The 12,662-nt window shown below is 35.1% G+C and overlaps 2 protein-coding genes across 3 annotated transcripts; one reads left to right on the top strand and one right to left on the bottom strand.

The window, feature by feature from the left end:
* The first annotated feature begins 301 nt into the window (after window positions 1-301).
* Window positions 302-6,287, top strand: LOC116290894 (spermidine synthase). 2 transcript variants are annotated; one of them, XM_089029562.1, is made up of 9 exons: window positions 302-395; window positions 610-769; window positions 2,042-2,162; window positions 2,783-2,875; window positions 3,161-3,314; window positions 4,052-4,135; window positions 4,368-4,513; window positions 5,503-5,625; window positions 6,055-6,287. In XM_089029562.1, exons 2-9 carry the CDS (start codon window positions 639-641, stop codon window positions 6,067-6,069), a joined length of 867 nt encoding a protein of 288 aa, XP_088885688.1. In that variant the 5' UTR covers window positions 302-395; window positions 610-638; the 3' UTR covers window positions 6,070-6,287. The 2 variants fall into 2 exon arrangements, with proteins under 2 accessions (XP_088885688.1, XP_088885687.1); XM_089029561.1 differs by having other exon boundaries at window positions 5,503-6,287.
* On the bottom strand, window positions 6,253-12,082 carry LOC116290876 (uncharacterized). The gene is made up of 4 exons (XM_089029563.1): window positions 11,878-12,082; window positions 8,782-8,916; window positions 7,536-7,832; window positions 6,253-7,240 (listed from the first exon to the last, which is right to left on the bottom strand). Exons 1-4 carry the CDS (start codon window positions 11,948-11,950, stop codon window positions 7,050-7,052), a joined length of 696 nt encoding a protein of 231 aa, XP_088885689.1. The 5' UTR covers window positions 11,951-12,082; the 3' UTR covers window positions 6,253-7,049.
* Window positions 12,083-12,662: the final 580 nt, after the last annotated feature.

Raw genomic sequence — 12,662 nt, 5'->3', positions numbered from 1 at the left:
AGGAAACCCAGGGAAAATACTTTATTTTTTTAAACTAAAATTAAAATCAAAATTCTTACGTATTTCCGGTTCAAACTGATCGGAAAAATCGTTAAAATAATGCAAAAAATGTCCTAAATGATGTAACATCCACCTGAAAAAATATCCTTTTGTGAAGGAAAAGAAAAAAGATATAGAAAAGCTGATTTGTTTAGGAACCGGAAGTCGGTTTTCTGATACGAGTTCCTAAGGCTTGGTATACCTGTGTTTTTATACAACAATACCGCTGTACTAAAGTATCACATTCTCATTCATGAGAAATTTCTCTTGCGTCGAGAAATTTTATATTTTTCTTTCAAAATATTTAAAAAATTTTATTTCACTAAAGATCTATAGGCTTACTACGATTCATTAGGGTAAGTTATACTTTTTTAACGCTTCAAAACAGTAATTTTTTAAATACTTAATTTTGACACTTGAAACCACGTGTCTTGGGAAAACATATGAAATTTAAACCAGCACGCATACAACTTATACTCATAAAGAATTACGTAATGCTATAAAACCTCTTCTGATTGTAAAGTTATATACTCTTTCCTAATACTAACGCGATTTTCTGGCATATTACAGGGTATTTAAGGAGTTTACAGCAGTTAACAATGAATAGAATTCAAAATGGATGGTTTTCTGAGGTGAATTCTCAATGGCCAGGACAGGCAATGTCTTTAGAAGTGAATAGTGTCCTTTTCGAGGGAAAATCGAAATATCAGGATATCTTAGTGTTTAAAAGGTATGTTCATAGGGTTATATGATCAAGGATTTGACACAGCTGATAATAATTCGGAGCTAAATACATAATTGTGAAAAGTGAGTCTGACTTCTGGACTATCCCTTTCTAAGATCTGATGAGCATGGTGTTTATGATAATAATAATAATGTTTATTTATATAGCGCTAAATCCACTAATTGCTCAGAGCGCTCACTAATAAAAATAATACATAATTAACTAAGCTAAATAAAAATTGAGATGTAAAAATATGTGAAACAAAACAATGAAAATTGTACTAATTGTAAAATTATAAATTAAAAGCTAACTTAAACAAATGTGTCTCCAGCGAATTTTTAAAAACAGACACAGATGGAGACTTTCGTATTTCTATCGGTAAATTGTTCCACAGTCTTGGTGCAGCAACAACAAAAGCATTGTCTCCATATGTTTTGAGATTGCTATTACCAGGTATAGATAAAAGTTCTTTGCTAGTGGAACGTAATGATCTAGAGTACTTCTGATAACTTAATAATTCAGATAAATAACATGGTAGAAGACAAATATGTAGAATGGTATTGGAACACCACTTTGTTATAATAATAATAATAATAATAAAAGCTTTATTTAACGAAGGTTTGAACTTTCAGTCATAGACTGGTTTACAAAGTGCCTTCCTAGACTAGTGCCTTTGTTAAGCTGATTGCAAGCCTTTTCTGGTGGCAACCAGTTTTTGATCAATCAAAGCGCACTGTTTCACATGCAGATGCTACTAGTGATACTTAATTCATGATGATTCATGATAATTCACTGAGAATTATCACTGCCAGGGTTTCTTTACGTCCTCAGTGGTTCTTTTACAAACCTTCTATATAGAGGTTTTGCACCATCACGTGACGGCAGCTATGTTTGATGGAAGAAACAATACAATCCTTTTACACATGAAAAAATTCAATTCCCAAGAGTAAGGGGATTTTATTGTTCTGCCATCTAACCACAGGCAGTCCAAGCTGGATTATGGCGCCGGTATGTGATGGTGCAAAACCTTTATTGGTTAGTAATGATGAAGAGTGGAGAGACAGGACCACCATTTAAAGTGGTCGTCTGAGCCACATGAAAGTCTAACCATTTGCAGATGTAATTACAAAGGCAGCACTTTCTCCTCAGTTATTTTAAGACCCTGAGTGTTGGTCTGGCCGAGGCTTGAACCACGACCTCCTGCTCAACCATCTCAACTAACTGAGCTAACCAGTGAGACAACTTTGGGAATATGTTTTTTCTATTTCACATATCCAGCAAAACCTATGGAACAGTACTTGTCTTAGATGGTGTTATACAAGCTACAGAGAGAGATGAACATTCTTACCAAGAAATGATCACTTTTCTACCACTGAATTCACATCCAAACCCTAAAAAAGTAAGAAATTTATGCCATAATATAAACTTTATAATGTTGTAAAAATTGGTATTATTTTACAGCACAACCCCAAACGTATGACAGCAGGTATTGTAGTTGCATGGTGTTGCCAAACAAACTGAGACCTAGACAACAATCTTTAGTAAAATTACACAGGCGATATTGAAAATCTCTCACACTGATTGGTCGAGAAACTCACACTATCACACAATAATCACCTCCAGCGATAATCAGAAATGGCGGCCAGCCTCTTTATCACTGTTACTGGGAAAAAATGTCTCTTATCTTCTCTCTTTTTCTTTTTTCGAAAGAATCACCTGTTTATTTTATAATAAACAATTATTTGCCTCAGCCTCAGTGAATATCGAAGAATATTTACCTTGCCGCTCGAAGACTCGTGTCTCGGTAAATTTTCCCCGATATTCGCTAAGAATGATTTCACATCTCTGGGTCCTGGCCTCAATCATTTAAATTTTTAACAGTCCAATTACTTTTTTTGATTGACATACTGTAAGCCTAAAAACCTAGAAATCTTTAGCTGAGTTGGTCTCATAACTATCAAGATGAGTATAAAATAACTGTTGTTTTTATTTTTTTTCCAATTTTTCTTGTTCTATAAGGTTCTGGTCATTGGTGGTGGTGATGGTGGTGTAATACGTGAAGTCTCAAAACATCCTTCCGTGGAGACGATAGTCCAGTGCGAAATAGATGAGGTACGAAGCAAGAACATATGGGTTAAGCAGAATAAGTGAAGCATTCTCTGCTGTGTCCTCTTATACAGTAATGTGTGCAGTATATTATATTTCATACAGCATGTATTTATATATATGATTGTATACATTTATTTATATAATATTTTAGATACTCTGATTGGTTGAAACTCTTGAAAAACCATGTTCGTAACATGAAAGTTATTATAGATGTCAATGTTTCTCATTAAATAACTATTAGTTTTGAATCTCAAGTATTTTTGCTTTTCATTTTTGTCCTATATTTAGGAGGTTATAAGTATTTCAAAGAAGCACTTACCTTCCTTGGCAGTGGGCTATGACAGCCCTAAACTAACCCAACATATAGGAGATGGATTCAAGTACATGGAACAACATGAAAATGAATTTGATGTTATAATAACTGATTCATCAGATCCTATAGGTATGGTGATGTTATATCACTTGATGATGATGAAGATGATGAAGTTGATGGTGATGGTGGTGATGGTGGTGATGATGATGGTCATGATGATGATGGTGATGATGGTGGTAATGATGATGGTGATGATGATGATGATGGTAATGATGATGATGGTAATGATGATGATGATGGTAATGATGATGATGGTGATGATGGTGGTAATGATGATGGTGATGATGATGATGGTAATGATGATGATGATGATGGTGGTGGTGGTGGTGATGATGATGGTAATGATGGTGATGATGGTGGTGGTGATGATGATGGTAATGATGATGATGGTGATGATGATGGTGATGATGATGATGGTGATGGTGATGATGATGGTGATGATGGTGATGATGATGATGGAGATGATGGTGATGGTGATGGAGATCATGGTGATGATCATGGTGATGATGATGGTGGTGATGGTGATGATGATGGTAAGGATGATGATGGTGAGGATGATGTTGAAGTTGATGGTGGTGATGTTAGTGGTGTTGATGGTGGTGATGATGATGTTGATGATGATGTTGATGGTGATGAAGATGGTGATGGATGAATATGATGATAGTAATGAGGTAGATGGTGATGGAGATGATGATGATGGTGATGATAGATGATGATAAATGATGGTGGCAATAACGATGATGACTATGGTATGATCTTGATGATATATTATCTACTTAAAATATTGAATATGTATCTATCATCAGGTCCAGCAGCAGCATTATTTGAAAAACCTTATTATGAATTAATGAAGAAAGCTCTTAAACCTGATGGGTTATTGTGTTGTCAAGGTAAAGAGAACTGTAACCAAAACTTTGTCCTAATATTTCTTGCATTTTTTCAATTTCCTTCTCTCCCTTCTTTTCTCTTCTCCCATCTTATCTTTTCTCCTCACTTCCCTTCACTTCACTACCCTTTTCTTTATTCCCATTCATCCCTCTCTCTCCTTTCCATTTTATTCCCTCCCTTCTCCTCAATTTTTGTTTTTGAATTCTCATTTTCTTTCCTACTAATTTAACACAGGAGAAAGTCAATGGATTCACTTGCCGCTGATCAAAACCATGGTCGATTTCTGTCACACTTTGTTTCCTAGTGTTTCCTATGGCTATACAACAATTCCTACATACCCTTCTGGTCAGATAGGATTTATGCTCTGCAGCAAAAATAAGGTGAGATATTTTTGGTTGATCTTTCAATCCATGGGCTGCATACACTTATTTCAATAAAGTTAGTCGCCTGAAATGCTACAAAGCTAAATCCCACTAGGATTATGGGTAGATACATTTTACATATTTTAACTGCTTGATAACTGTTGATGGACTTGAGATCAGTTACAAGTTAACCTCCTCTGAGCAGTCAACTGCTGCAGTTTGTGTCAAAAGCTTTACTTGTTGAATATGAAGTGTTTCCCACGATTCTCAGCGATCACGGCTTTCTAGGTTTTTGGTGACTATATTTATTGAAATAAGCATATACTGAGGCTGCTTAAACTTTCGATACTGTCAATAAAAGTTTAAGTCTTAGTACTTGTATAAAGTAGACACCTTAGGACCTTGTCTGGTGTCTGTTTGATCAAGGGTGTACGCTGAATAGAGGTTTGTTTTTATCTTACTGTAAATAACTTTATACAGCTTTTTCAAGAAGGTTGGTGAAGTTTTTGTTGCATGTTGTATACCAAACCCAAAATTCGCTATGGATGATGTGAATTCAATCAGTGAAAGGTCACAACAATATGGACTTTTTCCACACTTTGTCTGCGCATTTTTCGGGTATCTTTTTCGGGTATATTTTTTTCTGTGCTGACATTATTTCCTTATAAAAAATGACAAATAAATAATAATGGGATTTAACAGCAGAATCCACAGAGTGGCTCTTCTTCCAATGGATTATAATTGGAGTTTAAAAGTTTATTTTTATGGAGGGAGGAAAACCGGAGAAACTAGAGAAAAAAACTGGAAGCTCTGCTACGCCACATGGGCTTCCCACCATGCTTTGTATTATATGAATATAATATATTTTAAGCTTGTAAAAAAACTACATTCACCAATCTTTATCGCAATATGTATATAGTAAAAAAATATGGAACCTGTTCAGCTGATATTCGTTGTAGTATGAAGTATTTATTCTCGTAAGTTTTTCTCGATTTTCTGTTTCACAGGATACCAAATTTAATGACCCAGTCATCAAATTCACTGAAGATCAGGTTGAAAAGCTGGATCTCAAGTATTATAATGCTGATGTACACAGAGCAGCTTTCGTTCTGCCTCAGTTTGCTAAAAAGGTAAGGGATTGTTACATAGGGATTACTACAGTACTTAGATGGGGATTATTAGTGTTATTTTGATGGATAGAAGTTTTTAATTTCTGCAGTCTGTGGAAATGATGCTAAAGGGTTTACTATTTTAGTTATTACTGACCTTCATCCTAATCACCATGATCAACATTATAAACCACCGTAATTACCATCATCATCCATCATCATAATCATCATCATCATCACCACCATCACCACCACAATCATTATCATCACCACCATTGTGGTCATCATCATCATCATTATCATGGCCATCTTCATCACCATCATCATCTCCTTCATCCTCACCACCACCATCATCATCACTTTCACCACCATCAGCATCACCACCACCACCACCATCATCACCACATATTATTTAACATATCTTTCATTCATTTTGTGTTTCTGTTTCAGGCATTGCAGATATAAAAGTCCTATTTGACTTGAATATGATGAATATGATTGTGATTTTCCTTGATTGCTTTGAAAACTATATATATATATATATATTGTGAATTTTCTCGCTTTCTGATTGGTCTAGAGCCAGGGAGATAGGAGAATATTATATTGAGTCCCAGTGATAGATGATTTAAAAGGACTGTTTCTAGAATATTGATGTTTTAAGTCATAAAGATTTATTCAAATTGTCTTGCCTGGCCCTTCCTGCCTGTTTATTTCAAAGAAATTTAAATGAGCTAGACAGATTTATTTCGTTGCCACAGTAACCTTAAGGTATCCCTCGTTTCATAGCAAATGTAGGAATGGAAAGATCCAGAGAGATGACCATACTTTTATTGTCTTTTCTCTTCCTTTTTTCCCTCCTTATGGCTTCATTTTTTTTTTCTTTCCTTTTCTCCTCTTTCCTTTCTTTTCTTTTTTTCATTTTCGATTCTTTGAGATTGTTCTCCTATTCTTTTCCACTTCCTCCTCCTTCTCTTTTTTCTTTCATTCCCTTTCCATCCCTTTCCATCCAACCCCATTCTCCCAAGCACCAGTACCACCGAAAACATACTAAATAAAAACCAACAGAGTGCAGACACATGAAAAAGTACTAAGTAGTAGTGCTAAGTAAGTAGTATTAAAACCATAGAAAACCAAGGATTATGCAATATATAGTACTCTAGCTAGTACTTTTTCATAGGTTTGAACTGTTACCACCCTATATTGAAAAAATCGAGAAAATTTCTCCAAATCAAGCTTTTAAAAAATTATGCGCATCCCAGTATTTGTTATTGCTGTTAGCGTCGAATTTGAAACGAAGACTGCTAAAGATCTCGGAATTATGGCATGAAATTTTGAGACTAAATGATCTTCGCCGCCGTTAGTAGTAACTCGGTCGCACATTTCTTTATATCCCGAGGTCACTAGCAGTCTTCCCTTGAACTTCGGAATGCCGAATTCCTTCGAGTCTATTGTTCTTTTTGTTCTTCGTACTTTCGTAGCCATGAGTCAAAGTTCCAGCTTCTGGTTTTGGGGATGGTTAGCTGGACTTGTGGTTTTTGATGGAAACCTCGTCTGGAGGAAAGGTTTTTCCCCTTCTTTCCGAGAACTAGTTCTTCGATTTCTTCGAGGTTCTTTTTCTCGTGTTCTTTTTCGAATTCTGGAAGGAATACAGGTTCAGTTTGATTTGAGAGATAGGGAGAAAAGAGATCGGTGAGAGAAAAAAGATAAGGGATGGAAGGAAGGATGGAAGGAAAGAAGGATGGAAGGATGGATGGAAGGATGGAAGGAAGGATGGATGAAAGGAAGGAAGGGAGGAAGGAAGAAAGGAAGAAAGGAAGAAAGCAAGCAAGAGAGCAAGGAACCAAGCAATAAAGCAAGGAAAAATAAAAGGAAGGAAGGAAGAGAGGAAAGAAGAAGCTAGGAATAAAAAATCTGTCCTATCTTGTACTCACTTGCTCTGTACAAAGCATTCTCCATACTTCCACCACAGGGTTCCCTACCACCACACGTCTTTGAGCATTCATCTCGCTTCAACACCTCACCATACGACCCATAATCATTGCCACACATGCAGTACTTGCCAGCACGAAGACCAGCGTATCTGAAGTTGTTCAGCCGACAAGCTCCGACACAACTTCGTACAGTGATCGGAAAACGAAGGGACATCAGTTTGAGTTCCGACTTCACGCCGTCATTGAAACAACCAAGATATTTGCTGGGAGCATCGTTTTCGTTTTCACCAGAAGTTCCTAGGAATATAATTTTTTTTATTACATTAGTCATGTACTATGGGAATCAACTTTGGTGGTATAGTGGTAGTCATTGCACTCGCCTCTCACTTCTGGGGTCTCGGATTTCGATTCCAGGGCCCGGTTGTACGAAGGGTGGATATCGCTACCCGACGGATAAATCTTATCCAGTGGATAAGAGCATCGACTTGTCCACTGGATAAGGATTTATCCGTTGGATAGCGCTATCCACCCGTCGTACTCTGACCACGTGTCATTCTCTAGAGTGTCATTTCTTCGTTTAACGGTTGCGCATGAAAAGACATCATCAATATGGATATAACAAAGCAAATAATCTTATTCTCAAGAGAATGACACGTGGACTGGAATGGAAAAATATTACACTCAAGATTAAGAGGTCACAGTAAAAACAATGTTAAAATAAATAAAAGCTCAAAAAGCGAGAAGGAAAAACAAGTGCAAAGAAAATGCAACACCAAGTAAAAAAGTAAACCATGTCGGTCTGACAGTTTTAAGTAAAATAAGATGAAAACGGTTCCGAGTATGGAAAGCATCGTTATAAATCCAAGTTTTGGATCAAAGACGACGAAATGTAGAAATACAATATTTCAACTTTATTCAAGTCTACATCTCGTCGTCTTGGATCCAAAACTTGGATTTATAAGAGGCCGGTTTAGACGGTACGATTTTTGCCTACAACGAGTTGTAGGCTTGATTTACACGATACGACTCGAGTTGTAGGATGGCGCGAGCGTGTTGTATGCGATAGTTGTAGGCGAAAATCGTACCGTCTAAACCGGCCTTTATAACGATGCTTTCCATACTCGGAACCGTCTTCATCTAGTTTATTCAAGTAAAACAGATGTCGTAAAAAATAAAACAGTAAAAATAAAAAGCCATACGTAAACAAATCTTAACCAACTAGAAATTAAGTCTTGTTTGTTTTTACCTTCATTTTGGCAGAGATTACAGGATTCTGAACAGAAGGCTCTTACTTTTGCCTCTCCACACAATCCATCTTGCTTCCATCGTTGGCATAGATTGGTAGAGCGTTTGAGTGCATCTTCACAAGTATTACTCACATCTAGCAAAGAAGCACATTAAGTGCTATCATTAACCTCTTGGTACAACTTCTTTCTTTAATGGATTTTTTGTAGCTTTTATTTAAACTTTGATATCTTTTTTTCGTTTTCATTATAATTCAGATTTACTTTCTTTTCTTTTTGTTTTCCTGTACCTTCTGCTTGATAGTCTAGTTTTCGCTTTTACTCTCTTCTTCCTTCTCTCCCTCCTTCCCTACCTTCTTTCCTTTCTCTAACTTTGTATTTTTGTCCTTTCCTTGCATTGTTTCATTTCTCTTTTCTATTCTATCGCCCCTCCTCCTCTTCTTTTCTCTGTACTTCTTTTTCCTTCTCTTCCCTTCCTTCCTTTCCTTTCCTTTCCTTTCCTTTCGTTCTTTCTTTTTTCTTTCCTTCTTTTCTCGTTCTTTACTTTGTTTTACTTCAAACACACGTGAAATGAAAATACAAAAATTAAATTGGAAGTAAATTCAAAAACTGATGTTAATCAAAAATTCACACTTAATCTTCCAACCATGCCAACCAAAATTCAAACTAACGAGACCCATTCTGTTTCGTTAAATTGTTTTACTGAAGATTATAAATCACTATGACAGTTATCTAATTCTAATTAATTTTTTAATAAAAATCATCAAAGCCCTGTTACGTGAGAACAATTAAAGATTAGTGGTAGTGGAAGATTAAGGCCGAATTAGACGGCACGATTTTCGCCTACAACCATCGCATGCAACCTGTTCACGTCATACTTACGACATGAGTTGTGTCGTGTAATTCTGTCCTACAACTCACTCAAGTCTGTTGTGTGCGACTACAAAAAACTTGTAGAGTTTCTTAAACGTGTTTTAAAATCCTGCGATAGTCGTAGCGAAATTTGCTCAAAATACCCTACCGTGAGGGAGTCTGTGGGGAAATTTGTGGGGGAGTCCGTGGGGCGATAAAAATGTCGGACAAAACAACAACAACAACACCGATTTTGCCAACAAAAACAAACCCACCAAGTGAGACGAAGGCAAAAAAAGATAAAGTTAGTTTTACTGATGAAGACTTTGATCTTTTAATCGGTCTCTGGAGTAAAGAGAGTGTTTTATTCAACTGCAAACAAACTGATTACTTCAAAAAAGATACAAAACACGTAGCGAGTTGTAGGTAAAATGTGGTAGGCGTGTGGATCTAACCTAAGTCATGTCTTAACAGGTTGCATGCGATGGTTATAGGCGAAAATCGTACCGTCTAATTCGGCCTTTAGGAGTACTGATGTGAACGAGTGCAATATCCCGTGTAGGAGGGGCTTTAGATTTACGAGTGTTATTATAACACGAACGTAAAGAACGAACAATCTAAAGATAACGCATGAACGAAAAAAGAAAAACAACAAAAAACAAAAAACGAGCAAACAAACAAACAGATAAAGATTTCAAACAAATAAACGAACAGATAAAAATTATTAACGAACAAAGAAGCAAGTAAACGGACGAACGAACAACAAACAAACAAACAAAGGAACGTAAGAATAAAACAGAAATATAACGAACGAACAAACGAACAAGAAAGAAACAGGGATACAGAGGGAGGGAAACGTAAAGCGGATAGAGAGTCATCTCAATTAAAATACGATCAAACATTTTACTATCGCGAACGAGAAAGCACGCAGCAATTCAGCGAGTTCTATTCTCTCTATAAATATTTTTTCTAAAGAATTAAAAACAATTCTCAAATAGTTAATAACATCCTAAATAACAATCAGTTTGTAGCTAAGGATAATCTAAAGCATCCTATAAAGAAAGAAATTTAGAATTCTTTTCTCAATAAATATTGCGCATGGCTTAGTTTAATTTACAATTCTGTGTTTATTTAATCAGGACTCAGCGAGGATTGATTGCATGTTAAATCTTCCACATGGATTAGACTAAATTACAACTCTGTGTTTATTTAATCGGAACTTAGCGAGGATTGATTGCATGTTGAGGATGTAAATTACTCGATCTCTCATTGCTTGTGATTAGATCAATCTCTTAACTTAGAGAATTGTTAAACAAATTTGCTTTATATTAGAAAAAAATTTTATAATAGACAAAACTGAAGAAAAGTGAAAACGGAGATAAAGGGGGTACTGAATGGGAAGTTGAGAGTGAGTTAATGAAAGTGAAAAATAAAACGGAATTGGTCAATGAAAGGAAGAATGAATGAAAGAAAGAAAAAGAAAAATAAAGGAAGGAAGTAAAGAAGGAAGGAAGGGAGGGAGGGAGGGAGGGAGGGAAGGCAACGATTTAACAATTTCACTTATTACTCTCCTCTTCAATCTCGAGTCTTTTTTATAAATTGTTTAAAAAAAATTAAAAACAGCTTTTTAAAGCTGTTCTTTCTTAACACGATGATTAACCATTTCAGTTGATTTTCCTCTTACTGTTTAAACACGAATTTATTATATACACTAGTATTGTTTTACTAACGAATAGCGACGCCTACATGCACGATACGATAAAAAAAGTCAGAAAATTGAAATGTGTCAAATATTTAAGAATAATAACTATATTTCTTCGAAATATTGTTTTAAAGAAGGACAAATGATTTGTCTTCAAACTATAATAAAAAAAAATCAAATAGGAATTTTAAATTCAAGAGTAAAACGATTGGGGCAGTCGACAACTTCATCCCAAAATTTCACTTACGTTTGCAAGACGAACTATATATATATATACATAGATATATATAATATATATTTTCTTTTTTCTACCTAGCTTTGACCAAATTTATCTTTTATAAGTTAACTGTATCATATGCCATTCAATAGGTTTTGTTTAGCTTAAGTTTAATTTTGTTCCCCAAGCAATGTTTTCTCACCGAAAAACACTAAAAAATAAGTGATTAAAAATACAGTTACAAAAGTATTGGAGAAATAAGACAATTTGGAAACGAAAATGAAGTTATGAAATGTGTTATTAACATATAGAAAATAAAGTACTTACCTGCTTTAACCGTCAGAGAAACGAAAGAAGCAACCACGAGATGTACAGCAAGAAAGGCGGGAAAAAACAACATGGCGGATTCTCTTCCTTGAACAGCTCTGAATACTAAAGCTAAGTTTTCTTTGTAATTTGAACCAAAGGTTTTACAAGGAGTATTAAATAATCGTGATTATACCACATGATGCTTCATGACGCAGTTTTAAGACAGCAAACAATATTGTAATGAAGTTATATTTTTTTACCCATTAGTTTCAATAGCAACGAAAGTTCATCGATAAAAATGTGTTATGTTTGCGATTGTGATTTGCAAAACTGTAAATTCGCTCGCTGTTAAGACTCACGCCGTAAAACATCCCTGCGGTTATTAAATCTTAATTGTATTTTAATTTAAAACTAAAATTAGAATCCGGGAAAATCAAAGCGTTTTTAAGCTCAAAAATGAGTGTAGTTCATTTTAACTGGACATCAAGTGAAGCTGCAAATTGATAAATAATCCAGGAATATTTAAAGGAATTATTTAATAGGAAATATAGCTGATTAGTGATATTTTAATTAAAGGGTATCGCCGATAATTGACATCGAAGGAGGGCAGTTTTACTCGCATTTTAAGATAATTTTAATCGCATCTCAAATCAACAAAAATGAGTATTAAAAAAAGGAACATTGAGCAATCATCTTTGAAAAAATTTGAAGTAAAAATAAAGAAAAATGAATAAATAAATAAGTAAAATTTAAAAAAATGGCGGAGTAACAGAGCTTCTAATTCGTACATAGATTGTATCAAA

Source organism: Actinia tenebrosa, unplaced genomic scaffold (assembly GCF_029948245.1).
Source record: "Actinia tenebrosa isolate PJP-AT-01 unplaced genomic scaffold, QUT_ActTen_1.0 PGA_scaffold14__42_contigs__length_11649687, whole genome shotgun sequence".
Lineage (NCBI taxonomy): Eukaryota > Metazoa > Cnidaria > Anthozoa > Actiniaria > Actiniidae > Actinia > Actinia tenebrosa.
Note: the sequence above shows the minus strand (reverse complement) of the source record. Positions and strands in the feature narration are given on the sequence as shown.

Excerpts from the sequence above, each read along its gene's own strand:
- LOC116290894 (XM_089029561.1), top strand. The coding sequence starts at position 639 with ATGAATAGAATTCAAAATGGATGGTTTTCTGAGGTGAATTCTCAATGG. Across the intron at positions 2,163-2,782 it reads CACATCCAAACCCTAAAAAA|GTTCTGGTCATTGGTGGTGG; the intron begins GTAAGAAATTTA and ends TTGTTCTATAAG. Across the intron at positions 2,876-3,160 it reads TCCAGTGCGAAATAGATGAG|GAGGTTATAAGTATTTCAAA; the intron begins GTACGAAGCAAG and ends TCCTATATTTAG.
- LOC116290876 (XM_089029563.1), bottom strand. The coding sequence starts at position 11,950 with ATGTTGTTTTTTCCCGCCTTTCTTGCTGTACATCTCGTGGTTGCTTCT. Across the intron at positions 7,833-8,781 it reads TAATCTCTGCCAAAATGAAG|GAACTTCTGGTGAAAACGAA; the intron begins GTAAAAACAAAC and ends TTATATTCCTAG. Across the intron at positions 7,241-7,535 it reads GAATGCTTTGTACAGAGCAA|AATTCGAAAAAGAACACGAG; the intron begins GTGAGTACAAGA and ends TATTCCTTCCAG.